General features: G+C 41.6%; 1 protein-coding gene across 3 annotated transcripts; it reads right to left on the minus strand.

The window, feature by feature from the left end:
- Window positions 1-12669: 12669 nt before the first annotated feature.
- LOC111982119 (glycerol-3-phosphate acyltransferase 4) lies at window positions 12670-25056 on the minus strand. 3 transcript variants are annotated; one of them, XM_024013690.2, is made up of 13 exons: window positions 24919-25056; window positions 23490-23963; window positions 20476-20545; window positions 20071-20365; window positions 19770-19844; window positions 19572-19661; window positions 17517-17610; window positions 17225-17340; window positions 16788-16843; window positions 16542-16627; window positions 16324-16452; window positions 16054-16133; window positions 12670-15895 (listed from the first exon to the last, which is right to left on the minus strand). In XM_024013690.2, the coding sequence occupies exons 2-13, from the start codon at window positions 23652-23654 to the stop codon at window positions 15637-15639; spliced, it is 1515 nt and encodes a 504-aa protein (XP_023869458.1). In that variant the 5' UTR covers window positions 23655-23963; window positions 24919-25056; the 3' UTR covers window positions 12670-15636. The 3 variants fall into 3 exon arrangements, with proteins under 3 accessions (XP_023869458.1, XP_023869457.1, XP_070305582.1); XM_024013689.2 differs by having other exon boundaries at window positions 24880-25056; XM_070449481.1 differs by lacking the exons at window positions 20476-20545; window positions 24919-25056 and having other exon boundaries at window positions 23490-23579.
- Between the last annotated feature and the right edge of the window lie 24 nt (window positions 25057-25080).

A 25080-nucleotide genomic window follows, 5' to 3' on the forward strand; every position in this document is an offset into this window, starting at 1 on the left:
GGGTCACTTGGAAATGTCCTTGTTTTTGAAAGAAAAGCTAATTATTTTGTCCATTAAAATAACATCAAATTGATCTGAAATACAGTGTAGACATTGTTAATGTTGTAAATGACTATTATAGCTGGAAACTGCAACTTTTTTATGGAATATCTACATAGGCATACAGAGGCCCATTATCAGCAACCATCACTCCTGTGTTCCAATGGCACGTTGTACTAGCTAATCCAAGTTTATAATTTTAAAAGGCTAATTGATCATTAGAAAACCCTTTAGCAATTGTGTTAGCACAGCTGAAAACTGTTGTGCTAATTAAAGAAGCAATAAAACTGGCCTTCTTTAGACTAGGTGAGTATCTGGAGCATCAGCATTTGTGGCTTCGATGACAGGCTCAAAATGGCCAGAAACATAACTTTCTCGTCTGTACTCGTCAGTCTATTCTTGTTCTGAGAAATGAAGGCTATTCCATGTGAAAAATTGCCAAGAAACTGAAGATCTTGTACAGCGCAGTTCACAGAACAGCGCGAACTGGCTCTAACCAGAATAGAAAGAGGAGTGGGAGGCCCCARTGTACAACTGAGGAAGAGGACATTAGAGTGTCTAGTTTGAGAAACAGATGCCTCCCAAGTTCTCAACTGGCAGCTTCATTAAATAGTATCCGCAAAACACCAGTCTCAACATCAACAGTGAAGAGGCGACTCCAGGATGCTGACCTTCTAGGCAGAGTTGTCCAGTGTCTGTTTTCTTTTGCCCATCTTAATCTTTCCTTTTTATTGGCCAGTCTGAGATATGGCTTTTTCTTTGCAACTCTGCCTAGAAGGCCAGCATCCCGGAGTCGCCGCTTCACTGTTGACGTTGAGACTGGTGTTTTGCGGGCACTATTTAATGAAGCTGCCAGTCGAAGACTTGTGAGGCCAAAAAAATGAAGATGACAAAATAGTTGTTTACTTTAGAAGGTGCCCAATTCAGCTTTATGGGACACCATATCATCTGATGTGTCTGAAGTATAAATGTGTCTAAGGTATAATTCTGTATACGGATGGGTTTATTAAGACTTCCTGCCCAAGATGCAGTAAACTCAATTATCTTTCTTTTCTTTTTTCCAGGACTGATGGAATGTCCGCTACCAAGTTTTTTTTCTTCCTGTTTATCAATGATTCTGTATCTCTCCCTTTGAAAGGCTTCCTGAGGAAGGTGCCTTGGGAGAGCAGTTAAAAGTTCCCGGATCCAGCTGTTAACTTCTTTGGGGTAGGGGGCAGTATTTTCACGTCCGGATGAAAAGCATGCCCAGAGTAAACTGTCTGCTACTCAGGCCCAGAGGCTAGGATATGCATATTATTAGTATATTTGGATAGAAAACACTCTGCAGTTTCTAAAACTGTTTGAATGATGTCTGTGAGTATAACAGAACTCATATGGCAGGCGAAAACCTGAGAAAAATCCAACCAGGAAGTGGGAAATCTGAGGTTTGTAGTTTTTCAAGTGATTGCCTATTCAATATACAGTGTAAATGGGGTCAGATTGCACTTCCTAAGGCTTCCACTAGATGTTAACAGTCTTTAGAACATTGTTTCAGACTTCTATTGTGAAAGGGGAGCGAATAAGAGCTGTTTCAACCAGGGGTCTGGCCGAAAGGTCCGTTCCCTTTCATTTCTAATGACAAAGGAATTGTCCGGTTGGAATATTATTGAAGATTTATGATAAAAACATCCTAAAGATTGATTCTATACATMATTTGACATGTTTCTACGAACTATAATGGAACTTTTTTGACTTTTCGTCTGTACTTAGTGCCCGCGCCTTGTGCATTTGGATTACTGGACTAAACGCGCAAACAAAAAGGAGGTATTTGGACATAAAGATGAACTTAATCGAACAAAACAAACATTTATTGTCTAACATGGAGACCTGGGAGTGCCATCAGATGAAGATCATCAAAGGTAAGTGATTAATTTTAACGCTATTTCTGGCTTTTGTGACACCTCTCCTTGGTTGGAAAATGGCTGTAGGGTTTTCTGCGGTTAGGCGCTGACCTAACATAATTGCATGGTGTGCTTTTACCGTAAAGCCTTTTTGAAATCAGACACTGTGGCTGGATTAACAAGAAGTTTATCTTTAAAATGGTGTATCATACTTGTATGTTTGAGGAATTTTAATTATGAGATGTCTGTTGTTTGAATTTGGCGCCCTGCATTTTCACTGGATGTTGGTCAGGTGGGACGGTGTCCCAAGTACCCTAGAGAAGTTAAGGGGCCTCCCAAATGAAGGCCATTTTGTTTGTGTTTACCCTACGAATTTTGTCACACTCACACCAGCACCCACACACAACCCACCTGTTAATTATTATTTGTTAGTGGTTAATACTCTGTTTGATTTAGAAGTGTGGGGTCTTTTTATTTGGTTTTAGTGGGTTTTTCACAGGTCAGAAAGGATGCTGTACACAAATGAAAGTTTCTAATGTCAGAGTTTTGGTTGCACACAAGTACATTCTCTTGAAAAGAAGTGTATTGAAAAACCCATTGTAAACCTGATACACAAAATGTTTGAAATGTTTGAAATATCTTTAAATAATGTCTGAGGTAAAGGAAAACACTCACTTAATAGGGATGACAGTTACTTCAAATGGATTGATGTTTTCCCCACATCTAGTTTTATATGAAGAAGTGTATTGCTGTTGTTTTCTTTTATTTGTTTTTGTCTTGCTTCAATAACAAATCTCACCAGATTGGGTCTGCTGGATGGTCGGGATTTCTCCCTAAGGATTAGCCCTATGACTCCCTGACCTGTAACTCTTCATTGAGATCGCCAAGATGATAGGGGAGTATAAGCCAATTGGGGGGGAAATGGTTTCAACTGTGTGTTGTTATTCTCTTTGACATTTGTCTTAGAAGTCTGGATTTCCTGAAACAGAAATGCCTTAAACTAAACTGTTGTTCTGGTCTGTCCTCTCTCGTGGTTATGGCGAAGGTGACCACAGATGGTATCTAGATGCATGAAGGGATAATTCGGCCAAAAAACAGTGTGAACCTCAACACCCCCTCTAATCGGCTGAAGTAATGGCGACAATGGCGTTCATTATGGTCCTTCACCACTTCTACCATGAGACCTGCATCCAATCGACACTATCAACTGCCTTTTCTCTCATGTGACATGGGTCCATGTGGAGTGAGCATGGAGAGAGATCCAGTCCTAACTTCTCTCATGCTGCTGGTGTACTGGTAGGAAAATGCGACAGAGACATAATGGACTGTAAAGGACGGTGGCACTCAGGTGAGAGACATTATCAAGGGCCATCCACTTTGAACATGTGCCATTAAAAAGGATGAACTGAAACACTATCTGAAGAAGAACTTGAAGAAACGCCAGGAAGGATGAGTGCCTGGGACGGAGGGGGTGGTCAACCGTGCCCGTAATTGATTTAGGCTTATCAAAAATTGTTTATTTGGGTATCATTTTGATTGTGTAGGTCTGCACACTGCGATATGTATAATAATTTACACTAAGAATTAAATCAAAAAAAATCAAATGTATTTATGAAGCCCTTCTTACATCAGCTGATGTCACAAAGTGCTGTACAGAAACCCAGCCTAAAACCCCAAACAGCAAGCAATGCAGGTGGAGAAGCACGGTGGCTAGGAAAAACACCCTAGAAAGGCCAGAACCTAGGAAGAAACCTAGAGAGGAACCAGGCTATGAGGGTGGCCAGTCCTCTTCTGGATATGCCGGGTGGAGATTATAACAGAACATGGCCAAGAAGTTAAAATGTTCATAGATGCCAGCAGGGTCAAATAAATAAATCACAGTGGTTGTCGAGGGTGCAACAAGGTCAGCACCTCAGGAGTAAATGTCAGTTGGCTTTTCATAGCCGATCATTCAGAGTATCTCTACCGCTCCTGCTGTCTCTAGAGAGTTGAAAACAGAAGGTCTGGACAGGTAGCACGTCTCGGTGAACAGGTCAGGGTTCCATAGCCGCAGGCAGAACAGTTGAAACTGGAGCAGCAGCACGGCCAGGTGGACTGGGACAGCAAGGTGTCATCAGGCCAGGTAGTCCTGAGCAATGTCCTAGGGCTCAGGTCCTCCGAGAGAGAAAGAAAGAAAGAAAGAGAGAGAGAAAGAGAGAAAGAGAGAATTAGAGAGAGCATACTTAAATTCACACAGAACACCGGATAAGACAGGAGAAATACTCCAGATATAACAGACTGACCCTAGCCCCCGACACATAAACTACTGCAGCATAAATACTGGAGGCTGAAACTGGAGGGGTCGGAGACAATGTGGCCCCATCCGACGATATCCCGTACAGGGCCAAACAGGCAGGAGTATAAACCCCACCCACTTTGCCAAAGCACAGCCCCCACAACACTAGAGGGATATCTTCAACCACCATCCTGAGACAAGGCCGAGTGTAGCCCACAAAGATCTCCGCCACGGCACAACCAGAGGGAGCGCCAACCCGGACAGGAATCACATCAGTGACTCAACCCACTCAAGTGACGCACCCTCCTAGGGACGGCATGGAAGAGCACAGTAACATGCTGACCAGACCGACACGTCGCGTGCGCGAGTGTCGCCAAAATAAATTTCGTTATTCCATGTTATTCAGTTATTGCACCCACACTGCTCGCCCGTGCCAACGAGCGTCTGCGATGCAAGGGCTAAAATAGAACTCCTTTCTATTCTGACGCAGATCGCGCTGGAAGTCTGCCTCTCCCATCTCCTCATTGGTTTATAGAAGCAGTACCCACGTGCCATCATCCCTCATTGGTATACCATAGCGGCGGAAATCCCAGGGGGACGGGGGGGACACGAGCCCCCCCATCTTGGGAAAAATATGATTTGTCCCCCCCAATATATCACTGTAAACATAACTATGTAATTTCAATAATATTAATAATACGCAATGAAAGCACCTGTGCTGATTATAGACACTTAATAGCGCGTTTTTAAGTTCAAAAGATTGCGACCCCCCCCACCCTTTGCCTCACAATGGTTTGATCCACTGCCAGTTTTTAGCTGGCAAAGTAATAGAGGGTCGTATCTACTGTCCGAAAGGGATATGTACGTAACTGACGTGAGGTTAATCCAGTCAATCCATAGCAGGTCCATAGCATGTTATTTATTATTTTTATGTTGGCAGGGTTCACACAACTAGCTGAATTTGCAGAGCTAGCGCGAAACTAAAGCAAACATTAACTATCAAGCTAGCTAGTACCTATTCCATTTATGTGGCGTCGTCAAGATGGAATCTTGCTATCGTCAATTTATTCCGAAGATCAGCATGCAGCTGTAGTGCTTCGACGCTCCTGTGATAAGTTAGTCGATAAACTGAAGTCCAAACTGAACGACAGAACAAAAGACTACACTCTCTTTACCATTGTCTTAAATATATATAATGGTCTCGTTGCAAAGATAAATTGTCGCTAGTGAACTTTTTATGTTTTTTATTTCACCTTTATTTAACCAGGTAGCAAAGATATAGCAAACACACAGAAACGGAATTGGTGCTCGCTTGCTTTACAAATTCAGCTATGTGTGAAGCCAGCCAATATGAAACAAACTATTAAAATTACAAAAGGTTGCAGCAGCTGTTTGTGTAAATGTGTGTGTGTTGCAGCTAGGCCAGCCAGCCAGGTAGAAAAATGGCAGAAAAAAGTAAGAAGACGGACATCAGAGTATTTGTCAGTACCACCAAAATGCATAGTAAAAACTCTAGTAGCCTAATCTCAAAGACTAGTTGATAAAATGTTCATAAGAAAGAAGTGAAATGCTAATGGAAATGTTTCACAATGATGTCATTAGGCAGAGCAGGCAACAGATGCACACAGACAGCAGAGCTGGGACAGATATGCAGGGACAGATTGGCAGAGACAGGGAGTCTCAGGTAGTTTGTTGGAGTCTTGTTTGGCAACATTATGAAAGGTTCTCAATTTTTTGACTTGTAAAATAGGGACATAATTGGAAAATGCCATGGATTACCCCACTCTCAACTTAAACTGGTGACTAAACTAAGATTTGTTTACGGCAATGGTATTGCTGTTGTGATTAATTGTGTAGTTTTGGGTACCGGTAGTTAGGAGTACGGCAACACCTATTTATTTTCTAGGAGACAGACTGTGAGTCAGTTAGGGTGGTGGAAAGGAAGAGCCAGGGAGAGAGACTTCAGAGGAAAGTGTCACAGCCACGCAGACCAAGTGTCACCCTTGTTGCCAGCAGCACCAGTATAGGGGACAGTGGCACAGCATTGTCCAGTTACCACAGTGATGGCACAAACCAATATCAGCCACACCCACAATTTATAGAACCCAAACTCTTGCCAACAGAGTGTTGACAGTTTCAAGAGAGATGGTTTCGCGATTTTTCCTGGCTACATTATAATCCATCAATAAAAGGAGTGTTGTGTTTTCACTGTAGCCAAGGTTTTCAAGACAGCCATCTTTTGGCCAAGAGGCAGATGCTGCCTCATTAGTGCAGGATTTAGGAACTGGAGAAAAGCCATTGAAAAATTCACAGCACATCAAAACTGCCAAACCACGCCACTTTTAATTGTAACAGCACACCAGCTAAATCCAATCAGTTATCCAGCGCGTGGGGTAAACAGCAGGATGACGCAAGGCATTGCTTGATGAAAATTGTTTAGTTCGGTTGCGGCATGTAGTAAGACAGGGACAAGCCTTTAGAGGCACACGGATGACGTGGGATTTTATACCAGATTTTGAAACTTAGGGCAGAAGAGATGATCCCATTTTACTGAAGTGGTTAACAGAGCGTACCACATGTACACAGGCCCCAAAGCACAGAATGAAATTCTGAACATCATGGCCAATAGTCATTCGAGGCATTGCAGCTGAGATTAGGTCTCTTCCGATTGTACAATTTTCATTAATTGTTGATGGTACTCAAGATGTCTCTGGTGCTGAACAGGAGAATGTCTGTCTGCGTTATGTTGACCATGACCATGTCCCTCACAAGGAGTTTATTGGGCTATACAGGGTGTCGGAGACAACAGGCAGGGCATTGCGAAAGTGGCAACTGATGTGTTGTTGAGGAAACCCGCAAACATATGCTCGGTTCTTTTGTTCAGTAGTGTGTATAGCAGTGGTTCTCAACCTTTTTGGGGTACTGGAACCCCTGCATATTTTGAGGCAAGGCAGGCAAGGTTTTGAGCGGTCCTCAGGGACCTCCACCCCTCTATATTATATGTAAACTTACTGGAAACCTTGTGGTACTGACTACATCATTACACTTTTTTATTTCACGCCCCTTGCAATTAGTCCATGGACCCCTGTTTGAGAACCCCTGGTGTAATTGATATTTGTTCTTTTGTTTAGTAGTTTTCAGTACACTTACAAATTATTTATTTCATGTTATTTTATTTAAAATTGCATACTTTGTGCGACATACTTGTCCATAGCTGCTGTTTGAAGAGTTAGACACTGACTGAAGGATATTTTGTTTGATTTTTGGTTTTTCATTGAAGTAGTTATTTTGCTTTTAGAACTGTACTTATTTTAAGCTTTTTGTGTTCTTGCAAAGATATTGTATTAGACTCAGGCCAGGTGCACATATTTAATGACTATATAAATGTATCAGAAAAAGTCAAATTAAAAGGTCAATTCAAACGAGACCAACTTTGTGATGGTTCCAATGGAGATTCGTTTAGATGTGATCACACCATGTTCATTGTATTTATGAAAACTACACCCTACTCAGTGTACAGTTCCATTGTCACCTACTGACCTTTCTTGATATTGCTGGTTGTAAGTACGAATACCTGCATACATACTGGACTGGTAAGGAGCACTGCTATAACTATTATTAGTAGTAGAATTATAATGATTTAAACATTTGAACAAGTTGGGAAAACCCTTCAGTTAACTACTGTACCTATCAATTATCCAGTTGTAGGAATTATGGTTCCTCAATATACATTTAACATATAACAACGTATGCTATGTGTTACAGCACTACTTTTGGTGTCCCCCTCAGGAATTGCTCTTGAGAAAATTTTATGTAATTGTCCCCTCCAAGGTTGATATCAGATTTTCGCCCCTGGGTTATACCCACGTGGGTGATTGAAAGATGAGCTGTTTTGCCGGTTGTCGTGGTAAAAGTGTAGATGCCAATCACCATATAAGTTCAAAGATGAAAAAGCCTGGAAGGAGGAGAGATGACTAGAAACGATTCAGTTGGCTGTTTTATGTGTGGATTAATTGTCGGAGTAGAGATCCTTGTGCATTTCAGGTAAAATAACAACTCAATGTTTATATCCCAGGACAAATTAGCTAGCAACAGCAAGCTAACTAGCTAAATTGCCATACATGTTTAATGCTTTTCGACCTGTCCCCAAATTAATGTAATTGGTTCAGAGTTTGTTTTGATATTTTAACCTACGTGCCGTGATCACGTTTGGTGTAGGGGGACAAAATACATTTATACACGATAGCGCACGATGGCGCATGCGCGCAGCCGGTTTGGGTTCCGTGTAAGCCAGTGACTCAGCCCCTGTAATAGGGTTAGAGGCAGAGAATCCCAGTGGAGAGAGGGGAGTTTGCCAGGCAGAGACAGCAAGGGCTGTTCGTTGTTCCAGTGCCTTTCCGTTCACCTTCACACTCCTGGGCCAGACTACACTCAATCATAGGACCTACTGAAGAGATGAGTCTTCAATAAAGACTTAAAGGTTGAGACCAAGTCTGCGTCTCTCACATGGGTAGGCAGACCATTCCATAAAAATGGAGCTCTATAGGAGAAAGCCCTGCCTCCAGCTGTTTGCTTAGAAATTCTAGGGACAATTAGGAGGACTGCGTCTTGTAACCGTAGCATACGTGTAGGTATGTACAGCAGGACCAAATCAGAAAGATAGGTAGGAGCAAGCCCATGTAATGCTTTGTAGGTTAGCAGTAAAACCTTGAAATCAGCCCTTGCCTTAAAAACCTTTCTGGACTACCCATCCCGGATCCGGGATCATTGTCATCAGAAACGCTGACTAGCATAGCCTAGTCTAGCGCCACAGGGTTAACAGGAAGCCAGTGTAGAGAGGCTAGCACTGGAGTAATATGATCATATTTTTTGGTTCTAGTCAAGATTCTAGCAGACGTGTTTAGCACTAACTGAAGTTTATTTAGTGCCTTATCCGGGTAGCCGGAAAGTAGAGCATTGCAGTAGTCTAACCTAGAAGTGACAAAAGCATGGATTAATTTTTCTGCATCATTTTTGGACAGAAAGTTTCTGATTTTTGCAATGTTACGTAAATGGAAAAAAGCTGTCCTTGAAACAGTCTTGATATGTTCGTCAAAAGAGAGATCAGGGTCCAGAGTAACGCCAAGGATTCACAGTTTTATTTGAGACGACTGTACAACCATCAAGATTAATTGTCCGATTCAACAGAAGATCTCTTTGTTTCTTGGGACCTAGAACAAGCATCTCTGTTTTGTCCGAGTTTAAAAGTAGAACATTTGCAGCCATCCACTTCCTTATGTCTGAAACACAGGCTTCCAAGGAGGGCAATTTTGGGGCTTCACCATGTTTCATCGAAATGTACAGCTCTGTGTCATCCACATAGCAGTGAAAGTTAACATTATGTTTCTGAATGACATCACCAAGAGGTAAAATATATAGTGAAAACAATAGTGGTCCTAAAACCTTGAGGAACACGGAAATGTACAGTTGATTTGCCAGGGGATAAACCATCCACAGAGACAAACTGATATCTTTCCGACAGATAAGATCTAAACCAGGCCAGAACTTGTCCGTGTAGACCAATTTGGGTTTCCAATCTCTCCAAAACAATGTGGTGATCGATGGTATTAAAAGCAGCACTAAGGTCTAGGAGCACGAGGACAGATGCAGAGCCTCGGTCTGACGCCATTAAAAGGTCATTTACCACCTTCACAAGTGCAGTCTCAGTGCTATGATGGGGTCTAAAACCAGACTGAAGCGTTTCAAATAGATTGTTTGTCTTCAGGAAAGCAGTGAGTTGCTGCGCAACAGCTTTTTCTAAAACATTTTGAGAGGAATGGGAGATTCGATATAGGCCAATCGTTTTTTATATTTTCTGGGTCAAGTTTTGGCTTTTTCAAGAGAGGCTTTATTACTGCCACTTTTAGTGAGTTTGGTACACATCCGGTGGATAGAGAGCCGTTTATTATGTTCAACATAGGAGGGCCAAGCACAGGAAGCAGCTCTTTCAGTAGTTTAGTTGGAATAGGGTCCAATATGCAGCTTGAAGGTTTAGAGGCCATGATTATTTTCATCAATGTGTCAAGAGATATAGTACTAAAAAACTTGAGTGTCTCCCTTGATCCTAGGTCCTGGCAGAGTTGTGCAGACTCAGGACAACTGAGCTTTGGAGGAATACACAGATTTAAAGAGGAGTCCGTAATTTGCTTTCTAATGATCATGATCTTTTCCTCAAAGAAGTTCATGAATGTATCACTGCTGAAGTGAAAGCCATCCTCTCTTGGGGAATGCTGCTTTTTAGTTAGCTTTGCGACAGCATMAAAAATACATTTTGGATTGTTCTTATTTTCCTCAATTAAGTTGGAAGAATAGGATGATTGAGCAGCAGTGAGAGCTCTTCGATACTGCACAGTACTGTCTTTCCAAGCTAGTCGGAAGACTTCCAGTTTGGTGTGGCTCAATTTCCGTTCCAATTTTCTGGAAGCTTGCTTCAGAGCTCGGGTATTTTCTGTATACCAGGGAGCTAGTTTCTTATGACAAATGTTTTTTGTTTTTAGGGGTGCGACTGCATCTAGGGTATTGCGCAAGGTTAAATTGAGTTCCTCAGTTAGGTTAGAATGCATTGAGATACCAATCTGTCATTACCACAAAAGATGAGAAAAGTTAGGGTCTTAAATGAAAGTGATAGCTAACATGAAGCACTAAAGAATGTCATTCTACATTTTATTTGGATAATTTATCAATAGTTATAATTATGATTTTGAAAGGCAAGGCTTCTAGACAGAGCTGTGCTCTAAAATGTGAGGAGAGCCACAAWTTTTTTAATTTTACCAGGTAAGTTGATAGAGAACACATTCTCATTTACAGCAACAACCTGGGGAATAGTTACAGGGGAGAGGGGGATGAATGAGCCAATTGTAAACTGGGGATGATTAGGTGGACATGAAGGCCAGATTGGGAATTTAGCCAAGACACCGGGGTTAACACCCCCTACTCTTACATTAAGTGCCATGGGATCTTTAGTGACCAGAGAGTCAGGACACCTGTTTAACATCTCATCCAAAAGACAGCACCCTACACAGGGCAATGTCCCCAATCACTGCCCTAGGGAATTGGGATATTTTTTTAGACCAGAGGAAAGGGCGCCTCCTACTGGCCCTCCAACACCACTTCCAGCAGCATCTGGTCTCCCATCCAGGGACTGACCAGAACCAACCCTGCTTAGTTTCAAAAGCAAGCCGGCAGTGGTATGCAGGGTGGTATGCTACTATATTATAGCTGGGGCTAACCTTGCTCCAATCTCATTCTTAGCAAGGTTGGTGTGAAACTGTTATAACATGTGTTCTCTCTCTCTTCCCTGTGAAAAGTTATTAACATGCTGTATGGTGATCTGTGCCTCTCTGGCTGATAAGCTTTCAGCAGCTATCATGTTTTCTGCTCCTCCAGAGGATGGTGAAACTAATGAGCTGCCAACTCCCGCTGTAGATACGGACGATGAGTAATGATTGAAGCTTGTTTTCTTTTAACAAGTTGAGGGTAAGGTCATCTAAACCCTTAACCTGTTTACATTATGTGGAACACTGACATGATGAGCTAGCACCAACCTTTAGAAGGTCTTAGCAGAATTGTTAAACAATTTGACTAAGTTGATGTCCCAGGGACAGTTAGTGAAAAACAGGTCAATCTAACCCAATTGTGGTGAGAGATATGGAAACAATAGTTAACATTGAAAGATGTATTCACCTCTGAATGTGTGTGTATTTTTGATACTCACTCCCATTAATAGAAATATAACCTTCATTATGATTAAAGTATTACCATACTAATTGGATATTATAACTCAGAATGGTTTGAAATGATGAAGTGACTGTTTTTTTGTGTGTTGACTTCCTTTACTTTAATAGGAGTATATAATATTTTGATATAGAAGCTAAAATCTAAATGCTTACATTAAAATGTAATGATTATTATCACACAAGTGATAAGAGGATGGAATGTAATAGAAATGTTCATGTTTGTGCTTTTTTTATAACTAATTTCTGTGTTCTATTCATGTGCTCTTCTATAAACCAATTTCTGTGTTCACTATCAGTATCTGAAATTTGGCAGTACACCCAGACCTTGTTTTGAGAAAGAAAGATATTTCAGTTTCAAGGTCTCAGCTTAGAGAGAAGCCTGGTGAGGAATTGGTCTGTCACATGAATGAAACAAAGCGGTAATGATGAATTAATTACGTAAATTATGCAACTATAACTTGTCTGTTTATAGCCGTATATAAGACAACTGCTGGGTCTGCCCAAGCAGAGCTCCTGATTGACATGTGTACTATGGTGCATTGAGTTGGTTGGAACCTCTCCAGCGCGTTGACAAATAACGGATTATTGATATTAAGATTGACTTCGAGTGTCCCTTTGTAAAAATTTCCATAACGTGTTTTTATGTTTTTTGTTAAATGATTGCTCAGTCCACATGCCCACACACACTATATATGTAATGTACAGTCTGCAAAAATGTTTTACTTGGTTCTTCCATGATAGACAGAACAGATAAGGTTAACATTGATTCTATATGTGCACAGGCTCCACAGTGGGGGAAAAAAGCATATGGTTCTCAAACACTTAGAGATTTTCTGCAGATGTGGTTTTCTTGCAAGAGTTACATTTAAAAAAAGGAAAAATGTAACATTTAAAGAGGAGCTGGGTTGGAGAGGCCTATGCTGTCACATACTGCAGTAACAGCAGAGGTGTAGGCATCCTGATAAATAAGAATACAAAATGTTCCCTTATATCCCAGCACATTGACCAAGAAGACCGTTTTCTAATGATGAATTGTACCTTACATGGTGAAAAATACACATTGATTTCATTGTATATCCCACCAGGGGCAAATCTGGTGTTTTTAGATAGAATTCAAGCTATTGAACAAAATATAAATGCAACAATTTCAATGATTTTACAGTTCATATAAAGTAAATCAATCAATTGAAATTCATTCATTGGGTGGACCTGGGAGGGCATTGGGTGGACCTGGGAGGGCATTGGGTGGACCTGGGAGGGCATTGGGGAGCCAGGCCCAGCCAATCAGAAATATATTTTTTCCACAAAAGGGCTTTATTACAGACAGAAATACTCCTGTTTCATTAGCTGTCCGGGTGGCTGGTCTCAGACGATCCCACAGGTGAAGAAGCTTGATGTGGAGGTCCTGGGCTGGCATGGTTACACGTGGTTTGCGGTTGTGCGGCCGGTTGGACGTACTGACAATTTCTATAAAACGGCATTGGAGGCGGCTTATGGTACAGAAATTAATATTAAATTATCTTTCAACAGTTCTAGTTGACATTCCTGCAGTGAGCATGCCAATTGTACGCTCTCTCAAAACTTGAGACATCTGCGGCATTGTGTTGTGTGACAAAACTGCATATTTTAGAGTGGACTTTTATTGTCCCCAGCACAAGGTGCACCTGTGTAATGATCATGCTGTTTAATCAGCTTCTTGATAATCCATCCACCTGACAGGTGTGGCATATCTTGACAAAGGAGAACTGCTCACTAACAGGGATGTAAACAAATGCGTGCACAACATTTTTGAGAAATAAGCTTTTTGTGCATATGGTAATTTTCTGTGATCTTTTATTTCAGCTCATGAAACATAGGACCAACACTTTAAATGTTGCATTTATATTTTTGTTCAGTGTATTTTGATACAATTATTAGTGGGGCTAATATTTTTGCCTAATTTCACACACTGAATTCATGACAATATTGTTAACTTTTAGAAATGCAATACATTTTACCATTAATTGTACAACAAAGTTTATTTTGATAACATGGTAACAGTCTTCCGTGTCATGTTCTCTATTGTCTCGGACTGTGACACATATTGACCTATTATCTGCATATATTTGGTCTGCTGTGGCTTTGTAACCTTTCCTCCGGTTTTCACAATATGCAGAACTGGATCGTTCCACGAATAGAGTGCCTTTTGCCTCCCTTTGACATTTGAAATTGTAATTGTGCACCAATATTGAAAAGCCTGTTATATTAAAGTGCCATGTAACATTAGCAAGTCTTTAGTCACATAAAAAAATCTGTTAAAGTGCCAAAAATCTGCATTTTGACATGTCCCTCGTGTTTTCCAGACTTCTAGTAGGATTTTAACCCACTTAACGCAAACATTTCTCCATCATTGTAAAGCCCTAGTTATTTTATTTCTTTGACAAAGTCATTTCTGAAGATTATTATTTACTTCACGCGATAAGTGAATAACTTACATTTGACCCTCATTTTAGGGGCCACCCTGTTACATTAACAGAACTCTAATTTAAACTATTCCTTTTATAAAATATTTTCTCTACAGAAACTGACGTCAAATCATAATGTAAAAGCTTTTTGGTCATTTTCTGATGTTGTGTGGTGGAAAACTGAATGTTTCCCATATATAGATAGGGTAGAAATGTAAAAAAAATTATAATAATTGGGATGAAGCTTGCATTCAATTGCCCATCCCTTTTGCACAATATGGCTGATTTAAGATGAAAACTTCAACCCTGTTACTTTAAAAGTTGCAATGCATTTTTATCTCAATATCAAATTATTTATGGGTAACAAGAACCTTACTGTGATTATTTTTTACAATTTTAATTGAAAACTAACAAGAATAGCTTCTTAGCAAAGGGCAATTTCTCAAGCAAGAATTTTGCTAGGATTGTCTGGGAGTAGTCTGAGTGGGGAGGGGAAAAGTGAAAAATGGCACCCTCTTTCTTATTGGTCTATTAATTTACTGTATGGTGATGTCACCATGGAAGGCCAAAACAGGCTGAAATTAATGTTATTAAGTGAACATGTGCTCTTTATGATACATTGTTTTCATCAAGTTTTGGGGGACCTAATTGCACTACCCAAAACGACCCAAATATACTGGTCAAAATAGCATAAATAAAGAAGATATTTAAAATAAATATTTAAATACAGTATTAAAACAGTTAACATTCATAAAATGACTGTGCATAGTGCAGCACAAACTCAAAAGTATGTGACTTACAGCCTGTAGAAAATGATAGTGTTTCAGTTGCACTACATGGTCTCTGAGTAGTTCATTGTTATTGAAATGTTCTCTGAGTAGTTCATTGTTATTGAAATGTCCTCTGAGTAGTTCATTGTTATTGAAATGGTCTCTGAGTAGTTTCACTGTTGTTCATTGAACATGGTCTCCTCGGTAGTTCATTGTTATTGAAATGTTCTCTGAGTAGTTCATTGTTATTGAAATGTTCTCTGAGTAGTTCATTGTTATTGAAATGTTCTCTGAGTAGTTACTTGTTATTGAAATGCTCTCTGAGTAGTTCATTGTTATTGAAATTAATTTAAGGCTTCCAATCCAATAAATCCTCTGGTATAGTGCCTCACCAAGACAGTGAGTGGGGCTCCGCTGACACTTAATAACCTGGTAGGAATGGAACCCCCACCCTCATTGATCCTTCATTGGTGTCTCTGAGCCTCTCTCCTCCTCTTCTTCTTGTAGTCTCAGAGAGCAGTCTTCCAGTGGTCTGGGTGTGTAATCTTCAAGTGGTCTGTCTTCATTTTGGTCCCCCTCTTCTTCTTCTTCATCTTCCTGTGGTCTGTCTTCACCTTGGTCCTCCTGGTCTCCAACCAGCACCTTGCTGTACAGCTTCTGCTGCTCCTCTTTGAACGTATTTTTCACCTTCCCTCGTTTCAGCCCTCCATCCCTTAGAGCAGACAGATAAACACAGGGAAGAGCAGTTTTGTACAACCCTCAACACATGTACACTTGCAAGAATGTACACACCATGATAAACACACAGCTAGGAATCGTGCTAGACAGAATGTGTGTGTGTGTGTGAGATGCGTATTCACTGAAACTCACCAGAGCAGGTCCACCAGTCCTCCCTGCGTGGCGATGGCTGCTTTTACTCTGTTGGCAAACTGCACCGCATCCTCTCCCTCCTACACAGACAACAACAGAGATGGCTCAGTCAGACAGTTAACATGGAGTCTCCATACCAGGATGGAGTTTTTGACTTATCACTGTCAGGATTATTTAGCTCTAGACCTTAGGGGATTCCCTTGTTTATAACTGCATTATACAAATCAATAATAACAACGTTACTGGGCTAAACCAAAACAAAGGCCACACCTCTCTGCTCATAGGTGGAAGGTACCAGACACTGCAGACGATGGCCCAACTGCTCATCATCCTCAGCAGGTAGTTGACCATCCCAAACTTACTGCTGTTCCAGAACGCATCGCCAAACCTAGGGTCATACTGTCACAGGGAGAGGTCAAAGGGAGCGGGTTAGGTGGTTGAGAGAGAATAATAGATAAAACGGCAGTAGAGAGAGAGGGAGAGACTACCTTAATGGCCACAGGGTAGAAAGTACAGCCTATCTCAAAGCTGCCCTTTTTGAACATCATCACGGAGGTATTGTTGATGCAGGTGCCTGAGTGAGAAACACATTGTCACGCCGCAGCATTACACACTCACACAGATCCGACATAGGGCGAATTTTTATCATCATTACAGCCTTCATTAGTTGCCATATCTCATTTCTATTTGAGCAGCACTCGATCCATCAGAAAAGGGTCCGTTTTCATACTAACCCTCTGGGAAGATGAGGATGGGGTGTTTAGTTTTGTCTGCTACATGATTGCTAAGCCTGGAAAAAGAAAATACAGAACAGTGTAAATAACATGTTAATAACTAGGGATGGGAAAATTACCATATTACCGTATAACCGACGGTTATGGATGAAGACCGTCACGAAAATAAAATAACCATAGAATGAAGAGCTGACTGAATGATCACAATTAAGAAGCATATTTCTATAGCAGCACATGCAGTCTGGAGTGAAGGAGAGGAGAAAATGTGCAACAAAACCCACATCCAAAATTCCATGACCGTCCCAGCGCTACTAATAATATAACTGTTTTCACCACATTATAAGAATGCATTCGCTGCTTTTTAATGCCTTCGCCAAGTCTGACAATGAGAAATGGAAGGAAAGTATGGTTTCTACAACATGCAGCTGCAGTATTACCTTTCGGCCACAAGGTGACGGTCTTTCACTTCAGATCTCTCAAACCAGATGTGTGTGCTGGATTTCACCATGGCTCTCTGGACTACCCCGATCAAACCACCATGGATCTGGCCAACCTGAGACAGGAAGTGATGACTGAGTGGGAATCTTAAACTAAACATCTTGGCAAAGAATGGGTTATACATCTGTCTCCCAAGCTCCCCACATATTCCGCACTAGCACACACACACACACACAGCTTTAAACAGAAAGCCAATGCTTACTGTTACACACTAGGATTTACATACAGTACCATAGAATAGCAGCCATCATTGGCCAGGATGATGACGTCAATGGGAGTTGTGTGATTCGCCACACAGATGCCTCCATTCTTTGGTTTGTTCTCACTGTTGGCAGAGCAAAGAAACGACTGAATGAGACACATTAACAAAACCGCCTTTCTCATAAAACTACCAACAACAAGTGTGTGCCACCCTAATTGACATACAGTGCCTAAAGAAAGTATTCATACCCCTTGACTTATTCCAAATTTTGTATTACAGCCTGAATTCCAAGTGAAAAAAATAATAATAATGATCACACCCATCTACACACAATACCCCATAATGACAAAGTGAAAACATGAAAACAGACATTTTTGCAAATTTATTGAAAATGAAATACATTTTCACAACTGTTTGCTTTGACAYTCCAAATGTAGCTCAGGTGCAGACAATTTCCTTTGATCATCCTTGAGATGTCTCTACAACTTGATTTGGGGCAGCAGGTAGCCTAGTGGTTAGAGCGTTGGGCCAGTAACCAAACGGTTTCTGGATCGAATCCCCGAGCTGACAAGGTAAAAATCTGTCGTTCTGCCCCTGAACAAGGCAGTTAACCAACTGTTACCCGGTAGGCCGTCATTGTAAATAAGAATTTGTTCTTAACTGACTTGCCTAGTTAAATGTTAAATAAGTCCACATGTGGCCAATTCAATTGTTTGAATATGATTTAGAAAGAAACACACCTGTCTATATAAGGTCCCACAGTTGACAGTGCATGTCAGAGCAGAAAAATATACCATGAAGTTCAAAGAACTGTCTGTAGATCTCTGAGATAGAATTGTGATGAGGCATATATCTGGGGAAGGGTATAAAGCAATTTCTAGAATGTTGAACGTTTCCAAGAGCAGTGGTCATTGGAAAATTGAAAAACATATGGAATTACCCAGACTGCCAAGAGCTGGCCGTCCGACCAAACTGAGCAACCGGGCAAGAAGGACCTTGGTCAGGGAAGTGAGCAATCTGTCGTTGCTAATGTTAGCAATAAACCTGCTTCAGAGTGCAAAAGACCTTAGACTGGGGTGAAGATTTACTTTCCAACAAGACAATGACCGCAAGCATACAGCCAAGGTAATACTGGGATGGCTTTAGAACAAGAATGTGAAAGTCCTTGAGTGACCCAGCTAAAGCCCAGACCTGAATCACATTGAAAATCTATGGAATGATTTGAAGATTGCTGTTCACTGCCACTCCCCATCTAACTTAACAGAGCTTGAGAAAATCTGCAAGGAAGAATGGGAGAAAATCCCCAAATCCAGATGTGCAAAGCTGATACAGACATACCCAAGATGTAACGGCAGTCTAGCACTTCCTCCTCAGACGAGGAGAGGCGAGAAGGATCGGAGGACCAATGTGCAGCGTGGTAAGTTTCCATGATTTAATGAACATGAAAACAATATACAATTACAAAATAACAAAAGAACTAACCGTAACAGTCCCGTGTGGCACAAACACTGACACAGAAAACAACCACCCACAAATCCCCAACACAAAACAAGCCACCTATATATGATTCTCAATCAGGGACAACGATTGACAGCTGCCTCTGATTGAGAACCGGCTGTTACGGACAAACGGACAAACTAGACAAACTAGACACACAACATAGAATGCCCACCCAGCTCACGTCCTGACCAACACTAAAACAAGCACAACACATAAGAACTCTGGTCAGGACGTTACACAAGACAACTCAAAGCTGTAATCGCCACCAAAGGTGCTTCTACAAAGTATTGACTGGGGTGTAAATACTTATGTAAATTATTTATTATTTATTTCATGTTCAATAAATTTGCTAACATTTCTAAAAATGTTTTGAATTCAGGCTGTAACACAAAATATGGAATAAGTCAAGGGGTATGAATACTTTCTGAAGGCACTGTAAGACTGGCTTTGAGCTCAATACAAGATAGGGTGGTGAGTCACTAAATGGGCAGAAAGCTGTGAAAAAATACAGTAGGTTTGTGTCTCTGTTGTCTGAGCTGATGTTGTGAATACTAGCCAGTGAGTATTTGGTTGGTCTACAGTACCTGTTGTGGTAGGTGATGATGGCAGTGAGGGATCGGACACAGATGCGATAAGACATCAGATGAATCTTCTCACTGAGGTACGTCCTTAACCTGAGGAGATCAACACACTGACAATAAGGATTCCACCAACACAGAATCTTCTTGTAGATAAGATACTGTAAGTTTGTGGTAATTCTGAGGGTGTTGGTGGAAACGTACCAGCCGCTTGGTATGAAGCCCACTATGGTAGTCAAGACCACAAGCAGACCAATACCAGAGGCTGCCAGAGTAACCCTGTAGAACACAAAACAAAAAACAGTCCACCACATATCAATTTTGTTTACAACAAAAGTTGAGATGTGCAAAAACCACAAAAAAAATGGTATTTCATGCTAAATAAAAACAATTCTCATAAATCTAATTTGTAGACATCTTGATGTCCACAACAGCTCCTTGTTGGCCTATAACTAGCAAAGACGTTTCSTGCCTTAGATGCTGACCCTGACTCTTGACCTCTGACCTGAGTGGCAGCAGGAAGCCATAGCGGATGAAGAGACCCAGTCCCCAGAGCACGCTGAGTCGCAGGCTGATGTGGCGAGCGTTGAAGTTGCTGCGGGTCAGCAGGTTCCAGGACTCCAGCTCCTGAGCAGAAAAGCGCTTGGTCACCTCGTCATCCACGATGCTCTCCACCCCCCGCCGGCAGAAATACATGATGTCCGCCATCTCAAACTCAGGCTCAGAGCTCAGAGTGGTGCCGCTGGCACGGAGCTCCTGGATCTCCTGCTCCAGAGAGGACAKCTCTTTAGCTATGATACCTGAGACAGAGAGGGAGGGAGGGAGAGGGATGGAAAGAGAGACAGAGTTAATGCAACAACAGAGACATTGCCATTCCCATAAGTGAGAGATGTACATTGAAAGGTCGTACCATTACTATAGGGTTTATAAAGATGTTGATTCTTCTCCTTTGCACCTCTCTCCATCCGCACAGTAGCCCACTAAATAGAGGGGGGTATCATACATTAGTTGTACATTAACTTTAAGCCATGAATTCTATCCCAAAGGTATTTGTAAGCCATATTCTATAACTTATGACATTTATATTCATCATTCTTATCATTTGATGAGAAGCAATCATTTCTCTGTGCCAAGATATCATCATTCATAAGCCTGAAGGTGCATCACAGATAGTCTTGGGGACCAGACTGTATCTCATAAATGATTATGTTAGCCTGGCCTAGCAAGACTACATCACATGGTACAACTGACAAGGAGTCAAGAGCTGAGTAAGCAGATCCACAGAGAATAGGAACACAATAACTATCTTAGACAGGCCCATAAGCATGAAACGGGCAGTCTGGAGTATTTGGGGGGCATGTGGTTTCCCCTGAGGGAGAGACTGAAAACAGCCCACAGCACTGTATGACCGCAAAAGATGTTCACTGTGTCTTTTATGGGTCAGCAATTAGCAATCAATATAATAACAGTAGCTATGCTTCAAGTTGGCCAACTCAACTATTTGTGGCTCCCTTAATGTAAACAGTGCCACCTGCAAAGACCACATCACTGCATGTTATATACATAACCACAGAACACATATTACAGAGAAGTGTACCTCTCCATTTTATTGTATATTAGGAGGTATGGACCCGGAAGGACCCGAACCAACCCAATCATTTTTTAAATTTGTATTTATTTTATAGTTTACCTTTAACTAGGCAAGTCAGTTAAGAACAAATTCTTATTTTTTTTATATATATATATATATATATATATATATATTTTTTTTTTTTTTTTTTATCTGTTATTTTACCAGGTAAGTTGACTGAGAACACGTTCTCATTTGCAGCAACGACCTGGGGAATAGTTACAGGGGAGAGGAGGGGGATGAATGAGCCAATTGTAAACTGGGGATTATTAGGTGACCGTGATGGTTGAGGGCCAGATTGGGAATTTAGCCAGGACACCGGGGTTAAAACCCCTACTCTTACGACAAGTGCCATGGGATCTTTAATGACCTCAGAGAGTCAGGACACCCGTTYAACGTCCCATCCGAAAGACGGCACCCTACACAGGGCAGTGTCCCCAATCACTGCCCTGGGGAATTGGAATCTTTGTTTAGACCAGAGGAAAGAGTGCCTCCTACTGGCCTTCCAACACCACTTCCAGCAGCATCTGGTCTCCCATCCAGGGACTGACCAGGACCAACCCTGCTTAGCTTCAGAAGCAAGCCAGCAGTGGTATGCAGGGTGGTATGCTGCTTATTGACAATGACAGCCTAGGAACAGTGGGTTAACTGCCTTGTTCAGGGACAGAATGACAGATTTTTTACTTGTCAGCTCTGGGATTCGATCTAGCAACTTTTCGGCCCAACACTCTAACCACTAGGCTACCTGCCACCCCATAAAAAAGGAGGATCTGAACGGACCCGAGGACAATCAGACCCGAACCAGAAGTGGTCAGGTCTATTCGGGTCTATCAGCTGTGGTTACATAGAATTTGGACCTGCTCGGGTCCCGGGTCGGGTATTCAGGTTCGGGTGGACCAGTGAAGACTACTGTATATCCCTTCCTAAACCATTTCCTCCACATTTCCTGTGGCTGTCCCACACCTAGGCCTAATTCACTCATGATTTCCTTGAAAAGAACCTCACTCCTTTGTTTGAATGTGTAGGAGATTATAATCATATTGATTTGAAATCCCTAGTAATTTGAAAGTGCAATGCTGCTAGGCTAATTCAGCACTTACAGCCAGAGGCACTGTGACATGCCCCTGACAGATGCAACAGGTTGATGTCAAATGTCATGTGGTAGGGGAGAAGCAAAGACCACACACACACTGCCACCAGAGGACAAATTTGACAAATCCACTGAGGGTAGTGGTCTCTCGTGCTCACTTTAGTGAATGAAAAATAAAATTATATGAATTGCTCCACAGAACAATGTCCATAATGCCATTTATTCTCAGTGAAGTTGACTGACCACATTAGAAGAAGAAAAAAAGAGCCAAGCTGAGGTGACTACTCTCTCCACAAAGCAGATCAGACACAACCTGGGGTGGATTAAGGGCAGCTATTCTAAATTGAGCCTGGCCTTAGATGAACGCCCCTTACTGCTAAGCTAATTCCAAATATAGGGATAGTTCAAGTTCATACATTAAAACTGAAATACAATTACTTTGTATTGGAGTATTATGCAAGTCGCCTATCAAAGTTTTTCAAATATATCTCGAAGCAGGCATTCACTAAGGGCCCAATTCTGACTTAGGAATTGACGCCTTTTCTACACACTTCTCAGTAGTTGGTATACAGACTTACCTTATTCAGCCGCGTAACACTCTCTTGCGCGCTCTGAATAAATTTCATTAAACTATTGAAAACCCTCCCATTTGCTGGCCAACAGATTTTCTCGTGGGGTTTTTATTCAGTAGGRTTTTCAGTACTTTTATCTTAAGCCATCCTTTTAGTAGAATTTTGTCTACATACACACAAGAATATATCGAGAGAACGGGTTCTGAATATTAGGGATCAATTAAAGAAAGCCATCTAAATATATGCATATTCATCTCCGTTTCAGCACCAATTGGTAGATTTCAAAATACAAAGATTTTGTAGATTATTTAGGTTTAGGAAAGTATTAATGAATCATATAAAAAACAGGTTTGGAGAGCCTTTACAAACAAAATAAGGAAAATTCAACCCATGGTAATGTTGGAAGATTAGTGTAGATAATTATAATAGGGAGAACAGCCTACAACAGTCGGCTATACCCTCGTCTACTGCCTGCACTAACCATGGCCGTGTCATCACACAGTTACAAGTGTTGCGCCGTGCGTCGGGTTCAGACTGTTACGGCTTGGTCTGCGCACCACTCCACCACTCCCTTATGCACGCTTAGGTAGAGTCGGAATCGGACCCATTGTGACAGTGTGAAGCGAACTCACCTCAAAGACCTTGAGAAGGCTCTTCATGTACAGTCTGCGGATCCCAATGGACACTCCAAGGACGGCCGGCACGACTATGACTAGCAGCGAGCTGAATCCCACAGTGAAGGATATGCCAAGGACCATACACAGCAGGTTATCAAATGGGAGGAGGAACCAGCCCATGTTGGCCACAGGTGAGGCCGGGGCTGTGGTGCAGTGGAGTGGTGAGGGGATATGGCAGGGAACAGGGAGGACTGATAAAGGACTAAAGAGAAGTCCAGGACCAGGACTAAGGCTGCAGATTAGTCCTCTAGTCCCTTTATAGCCTCAGCTTCTGAAGCCTGCACTGAAACAAGGGCGTCATGGGCACATCGGGCCTGGTGAAGCTCGAGTCAATGTCTAGGAGAGCAGACTGATCTCATCATGAAGACTATAATAAAGGATCCAGCAATGTCAGAGCATCCAAAACTTCAGTCCTCAACTTGATCCATCCTTCAAAAGAAAAGGGAAAATGGTAAACCACCAGTCTGTTTGTATAGGTTGTTTTTTATGGTTCCTTTGCAAAAGGGATGAGACTGCCCTGGGAAAATACAGATATTGGTGTAGCTATCCTGTATAGTGAAGGCTGGTTAAATAGTTAGATGTGGGACACAACTGATGTTCAATTGCCATGTTAACTGAACAGTTAGCTCAGTGTTATAATGCTCTTACACAGAGTTATTAAACGTCAGTAGATACAATACATAACTAGTAAAAGGTCCCATATGATGCTGTTATAAACAACACAGCAACAGCTGGTTAGCAGCTTACTAAATTGCTAGCTAAGTAGTGTTACCTAGCAACTATCAGGGTGGCTGATCTTTCCCATTTGGACAATAGATGCCGAACACACAGAACTAGTTCGAACTCAGAGAATGTATTGTTACAAAGCAGATTTACTTGTTAACGTTTAGATAGCTAACAATGTCAAAAAAATGGCTATCTAGCTAACATAACAATCTTGTAGCTAGCGAGCGAGCAAGTTAGCTAACTAAGCTGTTTACTAGCTCTCGAAAACCCTTCTCCGTATGTAGCTAACGTTAGGGTGTTCAGCCATTCTCATCTGTCAGCGCGTCTGAACGCTCCGAGAGCGAAACGCACTGAATTTACAAACAATCTGACAATGCTCTAAATTTACGAACGACCGAGAACACACTGACACACTGGAGGCAATTTACGAACGCAACCTCAGACGAGCGTGCTCTGAACCCGGAGTAGATAGCCAGAGTGAATTATGTACGCACCCTTAGTTAACTCAACTCCACGGGATCTAAACTAGAGTTACTAACTTGCTAGCTAGCAAATAATTGCAAAATGTGTCGTTTAGCAAACTGTAATGATGTCCAAACCCTATTGCGATTATACTCACAAAATATGCAAATTACTTCTTCAGAGTGTGTTTACTCACTTCTTTTTAACTTGGCGAGCTCCAACAAGGAAAACGTATATGAGAAACTAATCATCAATCATTAGCATGACTCCCTCCCTGTCTGCAATCATCGACCTCATACTGCGAGCTAATCCTCTCTGTTTAAACCTGAGTCTGGTCTGCAGGGGGGGGCTCAATCTG

Source organism: Salvelinus sp. IW2-2015, linkage group LG20 (assembly GCF_002910315.2).
Source record: "Salvelinus sp. IW2-2015 linkage group LG20, ASM291031v2, whole genome shotgun sequence".
NCBI lineage: Eukaryota > Metazoa > Chordata > Actinopteri > Salmoniformes > Salmonidae > Salvelinus > Salvelinus sp. IW2-2015.